The sequence below is a fragment of the Drosophila nasuta genome, chromosome 2L (assembly GCF_023558535.2).
Source record: "Drosophila nasuta strain 15112-1781.00 chromosome 2L, ASM2355853v1, whole genome shotgun sequence".
NCBI classification, from domain to species: Eukaryota; Metazoa; Arthropoda; class Insecta; order Diptera; family Drosophilidae; genus Drosophila; species Drosophila nasuta.
In genome coordinates, this window is record NC_083455.1 from 2918595 (window position 1) to 2944881 (window position 26287).

Consider the following 26287-nt stretch of genomic DNA (forward strand, 5'->3'; position numbering starts at 1 on the left):
ACAAACGAAAATATATACTGTGGACTGCTTTAAATTATAATTGCACAATTATATAATGAATAATTCTGATTTCTACCAAATTAAAAGCGTTTTCTAAAATAAATTCTTTATAAATTTTACTATACATCAATTTATCTCATTTTACTGGCAATTTACTTAAACAGCCACTTCTGAAATCTTCTAAATTCAGACGCTTGAATATCTCTAAATTAAATCGCATTTTAATGCTTATCGAAAACATATATTCTACAGGTTTCAAGATGACTCCTAGTATATGCTGCAACAATTTGCAAAAACAATAATACCCTGTTTTTTTTAGACACAGGGTATAGAAATGTTAAAAGAGTGAACTTTATGTGCTCATGAAATATTGAAATACAATATTGTAAGTCGCAGCATTAGAAGAATATGAGTATTCGGCTTTTTCGATGCTGAACAATTTTATTAAAAGTATTAAAGCAATAATTTGCCAAGCGAACGCTCTTTGGAAATGCATAATTTTCGCTGCTTACGATTTCGCCTTAACTTTTCCAACAGTTGGCGGCAATGGCAATAAATCAATTGACAATCAATGGTCCACATCAAATGGCTGGCGCGTAATTGAAGGCCAACAGTCACACTCTCTCACACACACACACACTTCAAGTTTAATACTCACAGGTTTTGATGCGCCTTACTGGCTCATTAGATAACGCGACCTTGTCGTCAAGTGGCGTCATTCTCTTATCTTTAATCATTCTCGTTGGCGACGTCCTCGCCTGCTGCAACTTGTCAACAACTGACGCTGGGTGGAAGTTTAAGTGATTGCAGCTAACGTTGCCATTGCCGTTGCCTGCATTTAATTTATCAGCATCTTCGCAGCTACCTCCTCCTTCTCCTTCCGCTGCTGCTGCCGACCCAACTGCTGTGTCTCCATCAACATCAACGGCAGCTGACGTTGTGCCTGGGTAAACTTTGTCAACGGCACGAGGATTCGTCGAGCAGCAGGACAACCTATCGACTTCATTGCTGATTTCCACAACGTCCTGTTTATGTCGCTCCTCTGTTTCCGCCTTCATCTCTGTCCCTGACACCGGCTCCGGCTCCTGCTCTGGCTCTGGATCCGACTCCGGTTCAAGCTCGAGCTCGAGCTCGGGCTGCTGCTGTGCATAGTGAGCAATGCGTTCGACCGAGCCCGCATACATCTCCATATCGGCCAAAAGTTTTACAACCCAATTAAGGTAAATCGGCACCAACAACGTGTAGTTTATGGCCAAACCGACCAGCGAGGGTGTCGGTGTCAGTTCCTTGGAGCTGGCGCTTTTATTGATGGCATAAGTTCCTGGCGTCGTCGACGAGGACGTCATCGCCTCCTTTGCGTAGTTGCTGCAACTGACGCTTGCCGTCGCCAGTGCCGTTACAATGGCCACAAAAACAATGCAGCCACCTAGGTAATCCTGCAATAAAAGGCCAAAAGAGTGAGACAGCCGCATGCATAAGAATATGTATGTATATCTAAAGACTGAGAGACGAGACAGCGACTGCAGGGCATGAAGATGATGAGCACTTGTTAGTGTTGGCATTTTCGGTAAAGATTCTTTGCACATGACTTTTTAATCAGTCGACGTGTGCGTGCGTCTGCTTTTCGTACTGACTCCTGTACTTTTTGCGTTTTTCGTCCTACCATCTCTAAATGTATTCGCCAGCTCGTTCTTCCTGCTACCGGCCAGAGAATTTTGTAAACTTTTTACTCTCTTTCATCTTAATGAAAGTTTTAACGGGGGTAACTGCCAAACCACAATTGAAAAGTTTTTGTTTGCTATTTTGTGGGTTGAGTTGGGTTTGCGTTGATTGTCCTTTTTGGCTCTCTCTCTCTCTCTCTCTCTCTTTCTCTACTTTGCTCTCTCTTTCCATATGTTCTCATAAGCCTCGTCTAGTTCCTAGGCACACATAGCTGTTGCATTTGTTTCACCAATGCCTCCCTTTTGACTTGTTTGGGGCAATGGATGATTTACTTTTTTTAAGTGGGCTGTTTTCACAGTTTTATACTCGGTCGATTCGCACAGCCAATTTGTGCTCTAATTAGAGTATAATAGATCACAAGCCACTTGTTAAGCAACTTCTGTTCAAACAAAGAGTAAGCTCTTTAGACCAAATGTATAAGGACCTGAAAAACAACATAGAAGAGAAATGACACCCACATTTCTGAGAAGGAAAATCCTTTTTCTCGGAAACCGATTGTTTCTACTGTTCATACAAAGCGAGCTCAAAGGGCCTAAATTAACCGACATAGACCTTGAGTATTCGCCCAGAAGCGCTTAATTCAGGTAACTCAAAGTCCCTTTTACATTAGCCAAACTCGAGCTGAACTCGCGAGGCGTATTTAACTTGCCCCAACAATGTATATTTATACCCAAAAGAACCTAGGGCACAGTTCACAATTAGATTAAGCAAACCAGTTTCGAGTTTCAACTCGGCAATAAATTCTACAATAGTATAGCTGTGCCTTTAATAAAGTTGAGAGCAAATTAATTAAAAAAAAAGTAAGAAATCTACAGTAAAGCAGTGCGGTACCAAATTAATAAATCGCAAAAGTAATGAAACATGCTGAAGGCTAAACTTGGTATATTACTATAGTACTACAGTTAAAATATATTATTGAGTTTAAAATATACCAGATTGTCAGCCAAACTTTTGGGAATCATAAATTTTATAGTTATTATTGTATTCCATATTTGTTATTTGATTTTTTTTATTTTGATTGGCGGGGGCCAAAATGGGAGTGACAAAAAATTAAAAAAAATACTTGATTTACGTGGAAACATAGCAAATGCTGTCGAAATTATAATGATAGCTCAATCACTATAAGAGTTTCAGTGTTTCATACGGTTACAGACGAACAGACAGACAGACGGACATGGATAAATCATTTCGTCTGTTGACGCTGATAGAGATTATATATACTTTAGAGGACCAAAGATGACTCCTTCTGCCTGTTACATACATTTCTTACCGGCACAAAGTTATAATACTCATCTTTCCTATGGGTATTAGTATTAAATTCATTAATTTAGGTTGGACTCTGCACTTGTCTCTTATCCCTAAATCACACCTAAGTACATACAATCAATATACCCAATAAAGTAAGCTATTTCACCACGCCCCCAATGAAAGGCCTCATAGATGCCACAATTGTAGACGTCAACACAATGTGTACCAATTTGAGCACAATCAATGGACACTTAAAATCCATAACAGACGCTCGAACACTATAAACTATACCTAGTAAACGTCCCACAGACACTGGCTCGATGAATCGGAGAGACGTATGAAGTGACAGGCAGGCAGACAGACAGTCATCCGAGTCAACTTACTCGCATAGAGTCTTGTCTGCACATATACGGTCATGGCCCCAAGGGGCATCTTCAATCACCTGTACGAAGAGAACAGCTTTAACTGGGTAAATGATTGACATTGAGATATCTTGTAAAGATGCACAGAAATGAAAAACGTTTAGTTGAACTTATCAACACTTGGTTTTTTTAACTTATGAAGCCTCTAACTTAATCAAGCATTGGTTATTATGTATTGAATAAGCATTTCATTTCGTCTGATCGCATCTCTCGACTATAAGATACTCAAGTGAATATATGTAACATATGTATATAATAGTAAGTCTAATTTAACTATAATTCTATCATGTGAACACTTTTTGTATTCACTAGCCACTCTCATTAGGGAGTATTCAACTGTGAACTGTAAGTAGCAAACTGAGTAGCAAATGACCCAACGACGCGTTCGTCTAAGTGATATGCCAATTGAATTCCAATGCAAATGCATACAACCCAACACAACACAAACCAGCACAACACACAAATACAAATGCAAAATACGAGTGTGCTCATGGCGAAATCAAATGTGCATAGCTGGCATATTGACCAGAAGTGGACCTCAAAGGACTTACCAACGATATGCCCAACCAGCGATTACTCGTATTCAATATGGTGAATGCAATTGTATTCGCCTCAAGACGTTTGAACAAGATCTCGGTGAAACGTGCCTGCTGATTGTATGCACGTATTGTGGTCACACCCTGTATTGTCTCCGATAGATGCGATATGACCGGTGAATTTGTTGAGTTCTCAATCCGTTGAAGTTCACTGGAATTGAATATTGAGATACATACATACGTACATATATATTAGTCAAAGGTTGTCGACTTGTCCACTTGGTACATTGTGAATAAAAACAAATAAAGAAACTTAAAGTATTCATTGCATCTTTAAGAAGTATTTTTAACAATAGAACAATAATACCTTATAAATTTTTTTATTATTTTATTATTATTATTATTATTATTATTATTATTATTATTATTATTATTATTATTATTATTATTATTATTTTGTATTATCGTAAAACTATGCTAGAGTCTGCATTTCAAATAATATTTATATTTTTATAACAATGGTATATTGACTATTCTGATTTTCTTTTTAATTCAAGTTATACTAACATCTATTATTATTTTTGGTTCACATATAAGACATTGTAATTATGTTGCAACTATAATAAAAAAAGGTCTGGAATATGCATCTTAATACACAAATGTTTACAATAAAAAATCTGTTATTTATATTTATTTTATAAAATTCGAATACCTGTATAAAAACTATGATATTTTGTCTTTAAATCAAAGACAAATAAATACCAAAAAAGTCCCTAGACATAAATTGTTTAAAATGCACAACGACAAAAGATGTAATAAATTTTGAAAATCTTTTTTGACAAATTTGTTTTTTCTCTGTCTCTGTCCTTCCCTCTTCCTCTTTCTCTCTTATTTCGAACTCAAGCGGCAAATACACCACAACAATTGTCGTCCAGTTTTGTCTCACAAAGTTTTAGTAAAGTTTGTCTACTGCAAAATATGCTTGAAAGACAATTATAAGCCGCAAATACTTAGATACAAATCTGCTAATAGTGCCACCACTCACACTATCTAAACAAAACTAAAGAAGAGCCCCAAACGAAAACCAAGGACTAAGGTTCTGAGTTGAGACTGAGACTCAGACTGAGAGTAAAACAGAAATTAGAAAGAGCACAGTCAAATGTTGAAAATGCAAAAGATCTCTTTTGCTTTTGTTTCCATGATTATTGTTAACTATTGTCAATGAAGGGCAAAGCTGGTGATGGCCAAGTTTAACTGCTCATGGCCAAAAACTTTTGGCTCGCAAATGTTGACAGCTGGCTGTTTGATAAACTTTGCACAATAAATTCCCCATGCCCCTGCAGTGTTTCTACGAAAATACGTATTCAAATTTGACTCACTCATAAGGCAGTGGGCGTGGCATGCGCTCACATACATATTCGTTATACTTTGCTCAAGAATTATGAGAATCACTTTGTCAGCATTACACCAGGAGAATGGTTTACAAACACACATGTGTGTGGTGCAAAACAGCAGTACAAGGAAACATCACTTACCGCGCCGAACACCTGTAGAACTTCTGTATGGCATAGTAGGCACCACAAATGGGCAGGGTGAGGGCCAGAAACCAGGGTGTAATGCTCACATTTATCAATATGGCAAACAGGCAGAGCAACGAGAATTGCAGCAAGCGTTGACTGGTTGCAGCGATTTTCTGTAAATGAAAACAAACACATTGGGTAAACTGTATAAAGGTGTAGTATAGAATAGAAGGGTGACAGCAAATAATAATAATCTTTGAACAATTATAAAATATTCAAAATGAAAAATATATTGAAAAATATTGAAAAATATATTGATTCAATATGGAAATGCAAATATCTTTGTGCCTAACAAAAAGTGTCAAAGATTCAATCATTTTGAAATGTAATATTTAAGATTTCAAACTTTGAAAACATCAAGAAAAATAAAAATTTGGCACAACCTCAAAGAGATAATTCTTTTTAATTATTTACTTTTCTACTTAATTACAATTCTAATATAATGAAATTTTCATTTCAATTCAACATGCCTTCAATTGTACTTTATTGTAATTTTATTTTTTATTTAGCTACTCATTTTGATGAAGAATTCGTACCCCAGCCAAGCACGCCACTGTCTAAGTCGGTGAGTGAATATGCCGCTGCTTCATGTGGCATGCTAATATAGAAATAGGAACAGGCAGCAAGAAGGCAAAACAGGCAGATTGTGCGGCTTTTTGACAGACATTTTTAAATGACTTTTGCTCGTTTGCGGCACGAATTGACAAATGACTAAATTTGTGTGTGTGCCACAGACTCCCTGCCCCACGTTGTACAGTAAGCCGCATGGTATGTTCATATGTATATCTGTATGTATGTATGTATGGCCCAAATTAACGAGTACAAGTACAGCATACTGTGGTCCATAGAATCGGCTGGATATTCCGGGTATTTGGTACTATATGAGTATGGCTCACGTTTTGACAAATGTGTGTCACAAACGCTTCAGCCAGCAATGTTTCATAATCAAATTTTGTGTGTTCCTCGCTGCTTTGGTTTTTACAAAGTGTCATCACTCCTGTAAAGTGCACAATAATTGAAGATTTATTTGGCACACGTGCAATTTCAGTTCACCCAGCATGAGCGTAATATTTTGGCTATGTTGGAGCACAAAAATTTAAATGGCCACATATTAGGTAATATGGTTAATTAATCCTCTGACAAATGGTTTGATTTCATGCTTCTGATTGTTCACAAAAGACGTTTTATAATGTGACGAATTCTTTAGATTTAAGCTAAGTATTGCGTAAGAAAATTCTCTTTGAAAACGTTACACTGCAGTGTACTGAAAATTTTAAAATCCTGGCTTATGCTCTGCTTCCACAGCTCAGTTTCGTGTTTTCTTGGTTCTTTTTCAATATATATAATTTTTTTGCTTCATGAAAAATGCTATATGAAAGATTTTTTCACATCCACGAGAAATGTAAAAATATTTGCCAAAAATTTTAAAGTATATTTTTTCAGTCACGCGATATTTTATCGAGATGAAATCGAAACGGAGCTCAAAGCAGCAAAAAATTATATAAAAATGCATGCAAAGCTTCACTTCTGCTTTTTATAAATCATTCTGCTTTAATTTTTTTAAGATTTAGATCACTTAATTATAATTTGCGGTTAAAGTTTCATTTGCGATGCACTAAAAATTTACAATTGTCCATTTTCTGCTGTGAAAGCAACAAAACTGGATTCTAACAAATTTGAAAAACATTAAAACCTAATTTAGGTATTAAATAAATTGTTGAAGAATATAATTAATAATATAGAAAATTTGATTACTAATAATATGCGTCCCATTTCTTTTACAAATGTATGTAGGTGCCTAAATAGAATTCCAAAGCTTTGGCAAGCGACACAAATTATTTGTGACTCTATTTGATAACTTTAGGACTTGAGTTATTGTATAAATATGTTAAGCATTGTTAATATGAGTATTGTTCTTAAATTTAGTAACTGAAGCCCTTGACTAGCACTACCTCAGAATAATATGTTGTAAGTACGAAAGAAATGTAAATACAATTTGATTGTAAACAATTTAATATATATGTATTTATAACATACATATGACTCGATAGCCAATGAACAAAGTATCCTTGGTTAGAGTATAAAGTACACTTTAATGCGCAAAATAGTCAACATAACCACCAGTATCGCAGATCGATCAAACTTGTCAGTTCAATCAAATTGAAAACACGCACATCAGCATTCATACACATGTAGAGTGTGTGTGTGTAGCTTGAAAATAAGATTGACAAAAATATGTTGCATGGAAAAAAGGTCAAACAAAATGAAAAACTATAATGAAAGCGTCCCTAAAAGTGGCGTCAACAAACTCATATATTACGCACGCTCACACATACGAACGCAGAATGTCAATGCATAATGCGTGCTTATCAAGGACAAATCTAAAGCAGAACAACAGCAACAACACGACAGCAACTAGAACAACAAACAAGAAAAACTACAGGCAATGTGCTCATATTTTATACACACACAATACAAAAAGCTAACCGAAAATTATGCAGACATACACATGTGTGTATGGGCGTGTATCTGTGTGTGTGTGAGTGTTTGTATGTATACAGCATACCATATATGTACATATACGTATGTGTGCGAAATACAACAACAATAACAAATCTTACCTTATCAATGATCGCCATATCGTTACTGAAACGATTCACAATGCGACCGAGCGGAGTCACTTGAAAAAAAATGCAAAGTTTTATGCAAAATCGTTTGCAACAGTTTATCGTGCAAATTACGACGGGCATTACAGCCGGCCCATTGTCCGGCCGGTGTTGATATCATAGCCATTATAATGCAAACACACGAAATTGTTGCATACATGCGAAAATAGTACGTGACTTCGTCGTTGTCCATATCCATGCCCGTCGTTGGATTGAACTGACTCTGCTGTTGCTGCTGCTGATGGTGCTGCTGATGCTGATGCTGTGCCACATTCGGTGGCGCATGGTCGCTCCAGTGTTGCAGCCAAACGTCCGTGTAGACACGCAAACATTGCCAAATTAGTGCGGTAATAAAAAAGCCAATGATTATGGGCAAACCGGAGGCGCGCATGTACAGCAGATATATGTGATGCGATATTTGTCCATATTTGCGTTCAGCATCCGTCGTCGTCGCTGCTCCCATTGTTGATGCAACACCACCTGACCGTTGCACTACCTCATCGTGTGCCTCACGTTCCAGCTTCCGTTCCCCTTCCCCTTCATCTTTATGCTTCTCAGGCTGAGCTGGATGCAACGAGAGTGACGTCACGTCTGACATGTCATCGCCGTTGTCATCATTGTTATTGTTATTGTTGCGTCCATTTGTCGGCAACGCATTGAAATCGATTTTAACATCTGAAATGCACAAGTTGATCTTTAATAGTAGATAACAAATGTGTGGACCGTTGACAATAAATGATTACAGATAGAACCTATCATCGGATCACTATTAAAAACAATTTATAGCTAAAGATATCCTTATCTCCTTTTAAACTGCTTTATCAATAAAGAGTTTTGTTACATTTATTTTAATATTATCAAACTGATTTTTGCATGTAATTTTTACTTAGTATACATAATTGGGCATTAAGAATTCTTATCAATGTATCAAAATATACCAAAAGATGTATTTTATATATCAATATACTAGTGCATTTAAAATATACCGTAAAGTATCTACCAAATTGTCATCTAAAGCACCTAAGACCCTACAGTAAGAACCGTTACAATCGTACATTTAATTTCGATTTGGCTTGGCAAAAATTAAAAAAGTTATGGAGAAAAAATTATAGCTTTAACTCTAACAGTCTCGGACATTTAGGTTTTTATACGTACAGACAAATACATAGAACGACATTCTAACAGACAAAGGGACATGGTCTGAGCTATTGATTTTGATCAAGAATATATACTTAATGTGAACGGAAATGCCTTCTTCTGCCTGTTTCATACATTTCCTGTGAGCAGAATGTTTGAATACCATTCTACTATACGGATAGCGAGTATAAAAATAATTCAGAAAAGCAAATTGAAGCCTGATTTTTTAAGTTTACATTCAGGATTAAATTGTAACCCTTTATGAGGATTTCAATGACAACATATAACTGAAATACTTGATTGATGCTGTCGAGTTAATCGAATTGTCCTTTGCAATTGCAATCCAGTTTTAATTTTGCTCATAGCTCAGCTAGTTAAGATGTCGCAAGACATTAAATGTGTGGAATTGTTAATGAAATAACTACAACTGAATGCGATAAATGCTAATTAGATAATACTAAAAAGCATATATCGCATATTCCATAGCTTACAAAAAATACCATATGGTATTAAATTCATATTTCGAATTTATGACTTTACATTTTTTAATCTTGAGTTAAGATAACCAATTTTCTAAATTTGACAACGCTTCGAACTTTATTTGACGTATTTTTCCCGGTTTTTTACATTTTTCATCGCTGCTCATAGCTGAAACACTTAACGAAATCCTCTCATGATATATTTTACAACCGTGACTCCCTAATTTTACCGCTGCTTTTATATTATATATTTATTCAATATTTGTAAATGATTCATCATACTATCGCTGAACAGATTTATAAACAACAACAACAATACAAGGGAAAGGTAAAATATTTGTTTTTCAGGTGAAGGTAAAAATGGTTTCTGTTTTCCTGCAGTTGTCTCTACTGTCGCTTGTTTCAATAAAAATTCAATTTTTTATGCACACAGAGACACATGCATAACAATACTATATGCAGCTGGCATGCAAAAAAAAAATATTTTTTTCATTATTCAAGTGTTTTTTCTCCTTCGGTGCTTGTGTGCCCTCGCATTTCTATTTGTTCTCTTTTCTTCTGCATTGTACAACATATTGCAATCAGTGTTGATCCTGGGACTGCCACGTGTTAAGCAATTTAAAATGCCCAATAAAAAGAAATTGCTAATTACTAGCAATTGAAGCGGAAACAAGTTGAATTTTAATGTAATGTGCACGTAATTAGATCTTTACTGTCACTTTAAGTAAACCATATGACATGGCTATGGGATATGGGCTTGCAAAATTAAGTGAAATGAAATAATAAGATGTCAAACAATATTGGACTGCACTTTGGATATCTGCATCTGGTATCTACTTTTGCATAAACCGAACTTAATTGATCTGTCGAGAACGTTTGTTTTATCCAAGTCGAAAACTGACATCGGCTAAATTAGTTGAGGGGAGTTTGGATAAACAATTTTCGTTGCAATTTTCAAGGGTCGCAATGTTGCACGACTTCTGTGACATTCCCACAGCTGATTAAATTGAAAGTTTTCCAATGCAGACTCGAACTGGAAGTCGTCAAGTTGTCAGCCAAATATTGACAGCGGGTAGATAGATCAATGCATTAAGTTAAGTAAAACTTTCGCAACCCGAACAACCAGCAACTTGGCGGCGCACTCAAGGCGCGTTGTCTCTTTGACTCACCGATGAGAGTTGAAAACTTTTGAAATCAAACTTGATTTAAGTTTTTGCCACACGTACATATATTATACATTGAACTGGCTTCAGCTGTTGCACCGAATTCACCAACATTTTAAGCGAAATAGTGATAAATATGCAAACATTTTGCTTGCAACATCTTTGTGTGCATATTTGTTAAGCCCTCTGGAACACTGTATATAAATATATATGCATGTATATAGATATCAGCAAATCAATATTCATTACAACAAACATCCCAGGCGAAGTCAATACCCAACGAGTTTGCGAAAGTTTTCGCAACATTTATTGCAGACTTTGTTGCGTATATTGATAGCTGAAGAATAATGTCAGTGTTTCTAAAGAAGTTCCCTTGCTTTTTAATTAGCTGCAAAGTAAATTGATTGTCAGATTCATGTTGAACCCTAGACAGTAAAAGGATAAGCACAGACTTTTAGTAATAACTTTAGCTTTAACAAATATATTCATTGGATTAAACTTCATCCGATGTGATGTACGGTTTATCAACGATGTTATTCAACTTTAAAACCAGTTCCTTCTGGCATTGAAGATGATTTCCACAGCCCAACAATTTTCATAAAAAATTAACAAAAATTAAATTATAATATAAAACACGTAAGCTACAATCGAGTGCGCTCGACTGTAATATACCCGCTACACATTGTCAATAAAATCATATTCTAGAAATATAGGCTTTATTTGGTATATTGATACTGTACTATCTTTAAAATATATCGGATTGTTAGGCACACAAAAATATTCCTTAATTACTTCTAAAATTTGTATTTGATCATAAAAAAAATTGTAGGATGCTATAGTTATTATTTTATTATATTATGTGTCCATACGAACGCACACACTGACATAATGACACAGAAAACTCGTTATAAACTGTAGAATTACCTCAATGAAATCAATTATAATGTTTACTAACTAATATTCAATATAATATATCGCATGAAAGGGTAATTGATAGTTGAAGCAATCGAATAGTTTATAAAAATCTGTTCATAGATTTCAGCATCAATAACTTTGTGAAACCTAAGCAATACTATTAGCCAAACGAAAAGATTTTTCAGAGATTCTAGAAATATATTTAATAACTGAATTGACTATTATTCGCTGTGCAAACGAAAAGTACATTAAAACGAATATCACGTATACGCGCTGTCTGCCAGCATCGATTAAGTTGACCCATATTGCGGATAAGAGCTTTCGATGCATACAAAATGCTAGGAAACCAAGCAACAACCAGGACCAGAAGCAGAATCCGCACTAGGACTAACTTTGAGGCCAGTTGGCAAGTGGAAGTACAGTAACAATATGTCAGTTGCATAACTTACGCTTCACAGGAGGAGTTGTCGGTGCATGAGGCGCATCTTTGTGCATCTTTGTCTCACAATCGGAGTTTGTTGTTGCCTGCGGATTGGATATGTCAACGACAGGCGACGATGGCACTGAACTTAGTTCTCCAGTAGTTGGCAAAAGAGCAGCGGCAGCACTCGACTCCTCGGATATACTCCTGTGGAAGGCAGAACACAAAACAAATTCTTGTAGTCCAAAGAGAACGCAAACTAACTCAAATAATTTACTTACCGAATTGAATTGGTCGCACTGAGCGGACGGTGATGATGCTTTGGTTTATTAGAACGTCGCATAGACATGCGGCGCAGAAATTGCTGAAAGCTGCCACGAGTTTGTGCAGCTGCTGCAGTGTCTCCCATTGTTGTTGTTGCTGCTGTGTTTGCTTGTGCCTCATCAGCGGATGCCGTTGCCTCCATGGCCGGCGGCGATGAGACATTGCGTGTCACCTGTGGATGATGCAATTTCTGCGTCGGCTGCCACGACTGTGCCCGAGGAGACTTTTCAGTCGGCAGTTGCGGTGGCTGTGGCGGTGGTGTGATTGCTCCGCTAACCGAATCTCCACCATCAACACTGCTCTCTCCATAGCTACTGCAGCTGGCAGTCAACACACTGCGACGCAACAGATCACCGCTGTTCGTACTGGAGGTCGATGTGGCCGTCGCCGTACTGAGTCCGCTCAGTCGATGCCACGAGTTCGTGGACTTGGCAGTGCTGCCACGGCGTTGCAATGCGGCTCGACGGCGAGGTCGCATAATGACATCATCTCCTTGGCACTCGTCAATGGGCAGCGGCACATCGTATATGAGATGCCGCGAGCCATAAACACTGGAACGTTTTCGATGTAGATTGAAGCTGCCAGCCGATTGCAAGCCGCAGCTGCTTACACTGGCCAACGACAGCGACTGATGCAGTTCAAAAAACAGAAAGGCGCATTAATTCATTTGCAATAATAGCAAAATCAGTGATAGCTTTGAAAATTACTAATATCTGCTACTCGGCGGAATATTTCTAATACACTTGCACCGCACTTAACTGCCTCAACTAAGAGTATCATTGAGTAAAAATACGTTTAGTTAAGAAGATTACGTTTGCGGGAATATAGTTCGATTTACTAAGCAAGTGATCTGAAATTGAACTCTGTTGAAAAGCAGATTGGCAGATACACAAGCCGCTACAGAGACAGGCAGATAAACCGCCGAAGTAGACTCGCTAGGAAACTCATGCCTGTCCGACCACTGAGGCGCTTAAAGCGTCAAGGTTTCTCCAAAATGTTTATTCAAATGTGAACTACAACAAATACGTTTGGCGTTAATGAGTTTTCCCTAAAATATATAATACGGTACATAATTGCTATACTGGCATTTTTGATCAGTGAACTAAGTCGTTCATGGTTGAATTTCATTCATCGCTTGATTTTGTGCAATATTCTTGACATCTTTCAATTGATCATTTTATATTCCAGATGTGTTTCTGTGCTTACTTAACATTTTAAATGCACACAATAAATTTACATAAACTAATTTCATTCATTATTACTGCTCGTTCGATCCAACTACTTTCTATACCTTTGCTTATTTTAATAGCGTTAAACACGCCGCTAAATGAACGTATGAAATTATTTGAGGCCGCTAAGTGAAATATTTGATAGCCGAGATTTAAAAATAGTATTACTAATAAATAATACTAATCTCGAGGCAGAAGAAACTCCAATCTTCTTAGAGCGTCCTTAAATCAAAAGTCAATCAAGCTCTTGCTTTATTCATTTGCATATGTTAATTTCAGTCGAATTAAAGTGCGTATTAAGCCATTAAACTCACCGCAGGAATGTCATCATCCTCATCTTCGTCTTCCTCGACTGCGCTGCTGAGTGCATTGTTAATCTCCATGAAAGAGGTGTTGCCATCGGTTGCATCCACTTCCGAGTCATTACCTGCTTCCGACGTCACTGAAATTGAACGCTGCAATCCCAATTTGCTTACGTTCTTAAACAGTTTCCATCGTTCACGTGCTGTGCGCTCGGCATTACTTTTTAAAGGTTATAAAAATAAATTTAAAATCATCATTAAATTATTTATCGTGATGAAAGTTGCAAGATGCCATATAAATTGCGCTAACACTTTAAAAAACTGGAAGTGTCACATTTAAACTGTGTGTTTTGGGGTCAATTGAAAAATGGTTGTGCCTTAATTGTTTAATAACTGCCATTGTCTGAACTATCCTTTAGTGAGCTAAGGAGAAATGTTTAATGAAGTGCCTAAGTGGTAAGCTAACTTTAATGGAAAATGACAATCGAAGGCATTGAAGAACTTGCCACAAAAAGCTTGGCACAAACTAGAATTCTCTCAGTCTTTGAGTTCCCCAAAAAAAAATAGAAGAAAAATAAAGGATAAGCCGACGACAATGCCTCAGTCATATTCTAATCTATACCTGTCAAAAGAAAACAGTTCGAGAGTGAAAGAAAGAAATACGAAGAAGGAGAGAAAAAGAGAGATTTGCCTGTAGCGCTGTCATACTCACTTTTGTTGTTGGTCCTTTGCATTTGCGTTTGCCTTAGCAATTATCGAGTTCCATTTGGCGATTATGTGCGGCTGCTTCAGCTCAATGTCCTTATAACTCCCACAAGCTTGCAGTCGGCCATCTTTCATCACAATTAACTGACAGGGTCGACGGAATGTAACGAAACGGTGGAATGAAATGAAACGAAACAAAAAAACAGTATAAAAGAAACGAACGTAAAAATTACAACACACTAAATGGTACCGCAAGAAAGAAAGAAAGAAGGAGAGAACAGAAAATAACCTTGTGCTTAGGTCTTAGACACCGAAGATTGCATATCCTAAAAATTATACTTATGTATGTACTATGAAAATGTGGAATAAACTAGAATCGCATTAAAGGTAGGATTAAAATAAAAACCTGATGTTGAGTGAGAGAAGAGTGCACAATTTCCAAAAATTACCAAAAACTGAATTGCAGAACTTAAAAAAAAAAGAGGTCGACAAAATTATAACACAATTAAACAAATACTTTTTAATAACTTTAGTGAATTATTAAAATTAAAATTACTAAATTTTTCATATTCCTAGCGACACTTTCCTTATAAAAACGAACTTAGTAAGTTAGCACATTGTCGCATATTTAGTGAGATAATGTTACGGTCTATGCAGAAAAGTGCCCAAGACTTGTAAAGAAAAAGCGGTGCAGCACAAAAAGCAATAAATTCAATTTCAAAATTTAAATTTGAATTTTTTCGTCTGCGTTTCAATTTTTCTCGTTTTTTTTTGGAAGAATTTTTCCCTTTGCAGCACTCTGCAGTAGATGCTGCTCAAATAATTGTAAAAATGTGTGCGAAAGTTAGAGGAAGACGCCTTGGAGTGGGAGCCAGCAGACCGGCAACAAATGGTCTTTCCAGGCAATTGCATTTATGGCCAAAAGGCGATAAATGGGCCCGGCATTTGGAGCGCAAAGTAACAAACGGATGCTCGGCTAAAGGCAAAAAAGCAAAGTGCACAATGCAAGAGCAGAAAAGCAGAAAAGCAGCAAAGCCGCCACAATTCAACACAACTGTAGAGCCATCTACAACTGGACAGTTGTCAGTATTAACTGAGAAATTTGAATATGAAATGCTGTCTGGCCAAAGGGGCCACTTACATAATCCGCCTCCTTTACCAACTGTAATTGCTGTGTCACCAGGATGATGCTGCGGTTCGACTTCAATAGCATTTGACGCACACATTGCTCGAAAACATGGTTTCCCACCTCATTGTCCAGCGATGACAGGGGATCGTCCTATAAAATAAAAATTAATTTTCAATGGCATAATAGAAGGACATGCTGTCAGTTATTAGAATTAATATAATTATTTGTATTCCAAATATTTTTCTTGTTAACAATTTAACGTTATAAATATATTTTTTACAAAAAAAAGAATCTTCTCTTCTTGATCTGAACACCATAAAAAGCTACGATATCTTAACTCTATTGCAAGTCAACATCAATTAGTTGCAAGTAGACACATTTTATGGAACCTATTACGATAAATATACATAATTAAAGGTATTATCCTAAGTATTTTCCTATTTAAGTCTACAAATATTCTTTTTTCAAAGAAACTAATCTGGTTTCCATGATCTGAACAACATAAAAAGCTATTCCTTATATTTGCTTCTTCAACTCTATTATTTAAAAGCCAAGCGATTTAGTTTTTATAAAGTTTTCGGTTCGTTTGCCGCAGACTTTTATGGCATGCCTCAAAGCACCATACGATGTGGCGCATAAAACTTGTTTACCGTGCAACAATGTGAATGCGCCGTATTTTTTTTATAACAACTTTGAACTTTAAACGTTTCGGGAATTTTATGATCACATGCATTCCCATAAAGTGCACTGAGCCGTCGGATTGGCATGCAGCTGATCCGTGAGCAATGTCCTTGTCCTTGAGACACACTCACTTACCATTATGACGACGTTCGCCGATGAATAAATTGCACGTGCTATGGCAATCCGTTGCCTCTGTCCGCCGGATAGATTGATGCCACGCTCGCCGATTATCGTAAAATCGCCGGTCGGCATTAGCTCAATATCCGGTTTTAGTGCGCACGCATTTAACACAAAATCATAACGTTTCGGTCGAAATGACTCTCCAAAGAGTATATTTTCACGTATGGTGTCGTTCAGCAACCAAGGACATTGGGGCACATATGAGATGGTACAGTTTCTTGAAAATAAAAAATAAATTGAAAAATATTTAATTATATTAGATTATGATTGCTACTTAATAAAATATTAATGCAAAATTTGAGGATAAATCGTACATAATTAATTTTCCGAATCACATCTACTTACTACCCAATTATCTATAGCAAATAGATAGTTTAATCAAATCTTGATTTCCCAAATCAACCTCAATTCAATTAAATTAAAAGAGTACAAATTAGCCACTACAAAATGGTTTAATATGCGTTCTTAGTTCACTCGACTCATTCAGCCACTCAAATAAAATTATATGTGTTAGTTCAGGACCTATTCTTAAAAATACTTTTTTTAAAATTGAAAAAGGTCAATAATTTAAAGTGCAGAACGAACTGAAGTATAATGTTGATAACTGCAATGTATAAATTGTTTTAAAATACTATTTATTGACTCATAATCTCTTAAATTAAATTCGATGCATATATGTAATTTCACGTTATTTATGCCACAAGTTTTGAAGCTTCCAAATTGCATATGCCAAAAACCGCCAGGAGTTGTTTTTTTTTTGTTGACGTATTTTAAAATGCATAGTATGTTTTTTAATTTTGTAGTATATTTATACACCAAATATAGCTTATGGTATATTTTTAATTTTGTGGTATATCGATATACCAAATATAGCATATATTTTTGCGATAAACACCTAATTCGCACACTTTTTCTTATGTAACATATAGCTGTTACAATTGTTAATTTATGACAACTAAAATTTAAACATCAGCTAAATAAAAATAATATACTATCATAATGCGTTTGGGTAAAATATACTTAATATCGCAGTGAGTTATTGAACAAGCTCCACATGCTAAGGACAAACTAACACATTGCACTGATTTTCCAACTGGCTTTAAATGCTAATGAACTAGCTTAAATGAATAACTTGCACAGCACATCAAGCTTAACCAAGTTATATGCAAAATACCTTTAAGCTGCAAACTTTCGCCGTTAATCAAGCCAAAGCTAAATATATCCAAACACCCACGCTCGTGCATACGGAGCAGACATATAGACACACTTACAGCGATGTAAGCTTTCGCTTTTACATGACATTGCTAATTATCGCAAATGCGAGTGACTTCAATTAATTAGCTGCAATTTAGTTAAGCGGCTTATTTGATAACTTTCGCTGTGTTGCTCGACAAGCGCATAAACCGCAAACTTAGACACATTCACATACACAAACACACACAAATATACGGTAAATGGCCACACACATACACACCGGCAAATGTCCCACACTTCCACAGATGCTGAGATACACTTACGGGATAATTAAGTGACTCGCACGAGGTGCAGATAAAGTGATTGGTTTTCTTAGCGACCGCAAAATTGCCAAACCACAAACTTGTGACCAGTATTGTAATATGTCAAATAATTTCAAGTGTTGTACACACAGGAATTATCCCCATTGAGTTCGAGTAATAATCGGTGATAATGTTGCCACATTCCTGCGGTTTTTGAATATCTCTACTGAGATAATTTAATTTCAATTATTACGAGGATATTTTGACAGAGATTTGCTTGATTTGCTGCAGGTTTACCATGCATTATGATTGAAAGCAAAGCAAACTCGATTCGAATTATGCAAATTTTGAGAGTTACTTCATGTGATTAATATTATCAGCAGCATTACAAAATGCATTAAAGGTCCGCTATTTAGTATTAAATTTCCTTAAGGGACTTCAACAGACTTAATTCGGAAGTCATCGTAAATTATTCTAAATAAAAATAATTACTTATTAAATTGGCTGCAAAATATTTTCAGATTATCACATTTTTCGCTAAACTCAGCACGTTACTCGCATTACGTATGCGTCCAGTTGACCTGTTTAAACTAACCGCAAACTACGTATACTTTGGTCTTGCCAGGGCTATTAAATCACACTTTGCACCTCAAATCAAACAGCTACGGACTTGGACGCATTCCGTCTCGTCTCGACCCCCCATATCTGGCTGCTTTTCGGATTGTGGTCTCGTCGTATTGTCGTCTCGCCGCATCGTCGTGTCTGGCTGGTTGAAAATCACAAAAGCGCACACACTTAACAATCGTTAAGTTCACGTGGCCCTTGCAATCTATGCCAATGTGTACATTTGCAGTCGTACAATAAATTTCCCAGCCAAAAACGGGAAGAGTAGGAACAGAGGGAGAGGACCGAGAGTGAGAAGAATTGAGAGTCAGTAGAAGGCAGTGCAGTGTGTGCACACACCCAAACAACACAGACATTTATTACAGTAATTGAAATTATTGCACATTTTGCGTTTGGCAGGGCGAAACGACAGAGGAAAGGGTGGAAAGGCAGAAAAAACAACAAGAGAAGTAGCGGAGGCAGAGGCGTATCCTGGCAAGGCAGCACAACTCCTTTACAGCCTGCTGTGCGATCTCTGCTTGTTAAATGCATTTTTATATGGCAGCCACGCCTTCAGTGTGCCGGGCACTTTGTTACAGCTTCTCGATGGGGTGAAACGACGGGGCAGGGCAGGGCAGGGTACGACGATGGGATGATGCACTTCCCTCCCTTTATTTTATGTGCAATAAAATTAACATATACAGACATTTTGTGATAAATTACCGCATCACGTGATGTGCCTGGAAACGACTGTAAAAATATGTTGAATGACTGCAGCGACGATGACTGCAACTGCAATGGCTACATTTAATTTAAGCATTCCCTACCCACATTAAAAGTGAAATTGTGATTACAGCAAAAGTTGTTGCATGGCATTAACTGCCGCAAGATGCATACCACAGACGTCTGACGACTGCCAGCGGACACCGGACGACAGAACTGTGTCCCCCAGAGCTGTCTCTCTCCCCTCTTGCAGTCGCAGTCGCAGTCAGTTGTCGTTCTGCCTGTTACTTTCCCTGACACTCGCGACAAATGCCTTTGCCTTTTACCTACGGCACAATACATTCATTTAAATTTGCTCAACGGTGCGTATGCGTGATGCGTTTTAATGGCTTAAAAGCCATGCGGCTGCTGAGTGGCCTACAAACGTTTTGTGTGCACCTTTGCTGCATCAGCTTAAGTGAATTAACTTAATTTCTACCCAAGTAAGTAATGAAAATAATACAAAAGTCCAAAATAAGAAATTTTTATCTTTTGATGTATTTATAGTTATTTGAGCGTAAAGTGTAGAGCGCCTCTTTAAATTTGAGTGGCACTCGAAACTAATTATTACATTTATTTTACTCATTTCCAACTTAATTCATTTAATTCAATTATCTTAATACACAATTGATTCAAAAATAATCATAAATACAGTATGTACCTTTTTTGATATTGAAATGATTTTCAGGGTATTTATCGCTGATTTGAATACATTTAATAGGAGGCTTTAAACCAAAGTTATCCGATTACACCAAGTGAATTTCAACTTTAATTTTAGTTGACTTTATTTTGTGACTTGACGTTTTCAGTTGGCTTAGATTACGCACGTTTCGTTGTATGCCCGTGAGCCAAAACAGAAAACAGACACAGAGGCAGCAACTAAAGCAACACGCCCCATGCAAATATTTGAATTATTTATGTGCCATTTTCTGTTGTGTCAACAACAGGACTTACTCGTGCCACATGCCTTCCACTAGCTGCCACTTGCCTGTTACTGCTGCTGCTGCTGTTGCTTCTTGCATGCCTTCACTCTAAAGGTGAATGGATGCCTTTGGTTTGTTTGCTCATTTAACGGCATTTAATTGCATAATTTTTGGTGCACACTCAAACTAATTAGCCGAACTATGGTTTATAGGTTATGGTTGCTCTACTTTCAATTCAGTTAAAGGTCGTGACCTCTGGGCATCGGCTCTAAACTCTTGCCAAACTTTAATTGCACCAACATTGAACTCAACGCTTAAAACTTGAATCAACATCGAAGAATCGGGATCCGGCTCCGGCTCCGGCTCAAGCACGTGTGTCAGTCATATCCAGCTATTTTCACACTCGGATACTTTTAATTAAAGTTTTCCAATTGTGTGTATAAGCGAATGCATGAGTGTTTGTGAATGTGGAAATTGAGGGTGTCGGGTTGCTTCGTTGGTTGTGTATCTTCGTCTTTGGGTTCCCTTTTTGCATACAGCCTGTCAATTTGGGGAAGGCATTCAAAGCGGCGCTTGCAAGTTTTCTTGGCCTTCAACTGTGCCATAAATAAAATGCAATAAGCTCAGCGTATACTCCTCTCCAGCTACCCTCATCCAACAATTTCACTTCCCCCTTCTCCTTATGCCCATAGCCGTGACAGCAAAAGCGTTTTCAATAAATTTTCCAACACCACAGGGCTTGGAGTTACATATGCGAGAGTGCAACTCTGAATGTGAGTGTGTGTGTGACTGTGACTGGGAGTGCAAGCTTCCGAGTGTGTGTATAACATTTCAATTCACAAGTTTTCATTTTCGTAGTGGTTTTCATTTTTGGTGATTCCCAAGTAAAAGGCGATGTGCTGCCTACTTTTAGGGCTGCCATTAAAATGCATTGCCATAATATGCGTTTTATATGCAAAACTGCAATTGGTATCAATGGATTCCCCACCCAATATCTCCATCCCACATCCACACAGTCAACTCCCACTTGAACTAAATATATTACTGGTAAAAGCCCCAGTTATTGGCTATATTTATGGGCTGATTGACGTGTTAAGCAGCCTTCGATGCAGAAACTAGGTTATACCTGCTGTTTTTTTTTTTTTTCAACACAACAGTTTTGTAAATCTGCATTAGACAGATTTAAGCAATTTAGGAAAAAGGATGAATGCCATTAAAAATCTTAGCAGTATTCGAGATTGGAAATATTGTATAATAACTATAAGAAAATCTAGTTAAATATACGAAACTTATATTATATTATTAGAAGGTGAAACGAAATAATGAAGTGAACAAGTTTTTTTAATTGTTAGAGTCTTTAATCAAGTAAGAATTGCCTCTTTGGTGCATATTTTAAAACTCAAATAAAAACTTGGAAACTTTTCCAGAAATAACTTCACAACCCTGCTGGGTTCTCACTTGCTTTCTTTACGTAAAGAATTAGTTGAATAAAATTGGATAGAGATTTAATTTATGATATCTTAACATGTACTTACTTGTGCCAAAACATATTTCCCCCAAGCAGAGGCATCTCCATGAGCAGCGCCGAGAGCAACGAAGTCTTGCCGCTCCCATTCTTACCCACAATGATAGTCAACTTGCCCTTGGGTATGGCCATTTCTTGGATATGCAACTGAACAAGGGGCATATGACGCTGTGGTTGCCAGCTGAAGAGACCGTCATTGATGGAAACGGCAATGTCATCGGGCATCTTGAGCAGCAGCGAATCTCGACGCCAGCTATCAGTATTTCTGGCGCGAATCACAGAGAACTCAAGCGGTTTCTCAGCGGTGCCGCCAAAAAGTTTAGGAGGCCGGATGGCCACATAAGGTGTGTTGCGTAGCAGCTCGCGACGTTGCTGGACGAGTCTGCTGTGTCCCAATTCATGAGTGAACGATGCTGGTGACTTGTCTTCCGGTGGATCTCCGCTTCCCTGCAGCAGTGGGGTGATGGGCTCCGATTGCGCTAAGGGCGCCGGCGATGGAGGCTGATCAGGAATGCGTAAGCGCAACGCTAGACGCTGCTCATTGAGTTTATTCTCCGCCTGGGCCGTGCGTAGTGTCATATTTGACTTCTCCTGCGTCTCGTACATGTCCAAGGATGCGTCACTTTTGCTGAGGATGCGAGCCATGTTTCTGATGCCCTCGAACTGCTTCTGGATTTCGGGCGCATGCAGGAAGCGTTCCAGACGACGTGTCGAAACCCTTGCAGCTATGATTATTGGCACCGTTATGGGGAAAATCAACAGGGGTACGGTGAGCTGCTGAAACAGTGCCAAAGCCGAGAAGAGGTGACTGGCATTGAAACTTAGACGTGAATCCTGTGGCAGGCAAACATAAATTGCCAACGTGACCAGGGTGATTAATACTGTGGAAATGTGCGTTAATATCGCTACATTAAGAATGAGAGCTATTAGATTAAACTGTAAATATGTGATTGGTTTTACATCCTACTCATAAATGTCCAGTACATGGCATCCTTGTTGAGATACTTGAGCTCCTTCTTACGCGCCGCTTGTATTTTTCGCAGAAACACCTCGTCCCAAGCATTCAGCTTGATGATCTTAATCCCTATCAAGGTATCGTGTATTCGCTTCAAGCGCTCGTCTGTGTATTGCTGTTAAAAATAAGTGTAATTAATGAAATACAAAATCTTTTAATAGAAAACCAATTTTAATATGAGAACCCAATACGGCGATGAAAGGTTAATTGCCTAATTCTTAAACAAACTAGGATGTAATAAAGGACTAAATTTGAGCTCTAACTATAATAGTGAGGTTATTACCTCTCGGTTCAGAGTGATGAAACTACAATGTGTTAGTCAAAATTTCCATTAGCCATAAGTGACTGAAGAAACCCTCAACAATCCAACAGATGGCCAGAAGCAAAACCGAAATTCAATTAACTGAAGTTGACCAGTAAGCAATAACTTTAAATTGACCACAAATCTGTTAACAGGAAACTTTTAATGAGCCGACAGTAATAGCAACAACAATAACAACAACCAGAGGCAACATCAACAGCTATCCGGACAAACTTCAGAAGAGAGAGAAAGAGAGCGAGAGAGAGAGGAAACCCCAAAACAAATTCTCAACTGGAAAACGTCAAAATAACAAGCAGGCTGAGTGGCAAGCAAATGGCTAACACAGAAGTGACCATGCTGGCCATTTCATGCTTAACACACAAAATGTTATGAATTCCATTTGAAATTGAAATGAAATTTGTCCATTGTTTTGCAATAATTAAATTCTAAATGCAAGTACATACAGATTGGAATTGAGTTGCTGTTGAAGTTTTACTTACCGCTATCACATCGGCATTCTTGGACATTGCATTCCCGATGAGAAACTGCAACGGCGTCATAATTACAATACACACAATGGCTCCAATCACCGCACTTATGCCCAGCTTCAGATACAACAAGTAGATGACAATGGCTATCTGGAAGTAAGTACAAATACAAACAACTGTGAATGCGAATGCGAAGGCGAATGAAATGCAAGTATTCAATTGATTTGTTTATGCAAATTATGCAGACATAACAATACAGTGTCTTGGCTCTGCAACTAGGGAAGCTTAAGTCTTAATGATGTTTCACATATAGAGTTCTGAGTAATTACCGTAATCATGTGTTGAACTTGGGCAGCATGAAATACAAATTAATTCAATATGTTAGGGAAATATTAGTAAACGAGAATATGTATATTAAACAAGCCAACACAACTGATAGCAACATTATGTGTACGAATTTATCTCATGGCGCAAAGAGATAAAAAAATTGTTATTAATATCTTCAAATAAATTTATGCTTGATATTTGTAAGCAACTGTTATTAAAGGTTTTAAATATAATAATTAATCTTAATATTTTCGACTTAAAATTCAACATAAACTGTATTGAAAAGTTTAAAGTTGAACAAATAATATTTACTTCATTTCTACAAAAGACGAGCAGGGCTGGCATTGCGATCTGCTTCTGAAAGCGATGTGCGATCAGGAGGAAAGCCGAGCTGAGATAAACCTGCCAAGGAGCAGCATCACGATCATCCGTCGGCGGAGCAAACGCATGGCAAATGGGTGCCGAGCAGTTAACAAGTCGAGTATCGCCAGATCATCGATCTGGCCAAGCAGCAGGAACCGAACGCGGACTACAGGTGAAACATTTGCTGTCACCGCCTCAAGACGCGTCTCAACTATCTCGAGCGCGTCAATCTGATGGTCACCAAAGTCTTTGAACCCGTCGAGTTCAAGCAATAGAAGCCACGTCGTCGCTAGCGCCGTTGTCGTCGGCATCATCAGAACTCATTGCACGCTATATTCGAGCATATGGTCAGTATTGTGCAACATGTGCACTTCAAGTGTCTGCCTGCCAATTTTATGCCAACACCGAGCATTTTGTATAAAAGAAATATATTTTGCGGTATTTTTCTCAAAATATACGGAATATACTGCTAAAATACTAAAAATATACCGAATGGTATATTTGGTATATCGATATAGTACCGCATTCAAAATATACCATAGACGGCACAAAACACCAGATTGTCAGCCAAAGCAACTCAGACCCCTAGTAAGTAGGCGTTTTTGCCATACAAAAGTATTTCTTTAATAACTTCGACAATTTATATCTGATTGCAACCAAATTCAGGAATCATAACTACTAAAGTAATTATTGTATATACCATAATTCGCAACTTTAAAATTACGCTTGTTATTCGATTTTTTTGATTTGCGGGGGCGGAGGTGGGCGTGGCAAAAATTTTAAACAAACTTGATCTGCGTGAAAACATAACAACTGTTGTCTATATCTTATAGTTTCTGACATCCAGTGTTTCATACGGACAGACGGGCAGACACACAGACGGATAGACGGACATGGCTAGATCGTCTCGGCTGTTGACGCTGATCAAGAATATATATACTTTATAGGGTCGGAGATGCCTCCTTCTACATGTTACATACATTTCCTGCCGGCACAAAGTTATAATACCCTTCTACCCTTTAATAATAATAACTATAGTAGCTATAATTCCTGAAAATTTGGTTGCGATCAGATAAAAATTGTGGAAATTATAAAAGAAATACTTTTGTATGGGCAAAAACGCCTACTTATAAGGGTCTTAGTTACTTTGGCTGACAATCTGGTATATTGAGCCGTCTATGGTATATTTTGAATGCGGTACTATATTGATATACCAAACATACCATTTGGTATATTTTTAGTATTTTTTTAAGTATTTTCGGTATATTTTCAAAATAATACCGCAATATTTTGCCTTTATTAAAAATGGGTAGCGGGTATCTCACAGTCGAGCACACTCGACTGTAACTTTCTTACTTGTTTATGTTTATGGATAAGTTAAACTATCGATTTTTGGCACTATTTGGCGTAATCAGTTTTCTAAATTCATATATTTTGTTCAAAAATTTACTCTTCAACAAAAAAACTTTATTGGAATTAAGCCATTGAATTTATGCAAGGCATAAGAAACATTTATGTACATATATTCAATGCTCTCGTTTTTAGTCACTGTAATTTCAATTTTATAGCAGTTCACAAATGAAATAACTCAAATTTGCACAGTCCACGTAACCTCGAACGTAACTTCCATTGTTTTCATATAGCT

At 37.3% G+C, this 26287-nt stretch overlaps 1 protein-coding gene across 1 annotated transcript in view; it reads right to left on the reverse strand.

Moving 5' to 3' along the window:
* Window positions 1–26287, reverse strand: part of LOC132799007 (ATP-binding cassette sub-family C member Sur) — a 54185-nt gene that overhangs the window by 5110 nt on the left and 22788 nt on the right. Inside the window, 14 exon segments of the mRNA XM_060811151.1 lie at window positions 659–1436; window positions 3944–4139; window positions 5464–5621; window positions 8130–8198; window positions 8200–8849; window positions 12318–12496; window positions 12571–13241; window positions 14157–14364; window positions 14857–14993; window positions 15991–16128; window positions 16795–17056; window positions 22159–23053; window positions 23116–23278; window positions 23965–24102. Coding sequence (XP_060667134.1) covers window positions 659–1436; window positions 3944–4139; window positions 5464–5621; window positions 8130–8198; window positions 8200–8849; window positions 12318–12496; window positions 12571–13241; window positions 14157–14364; window positions 14857–14993; window positions 15991–16128; window positions 16795–17056; window positions 22159–23053; window positions 23116–23278; window positions 23965–24102 — 4642 coding nt within the window.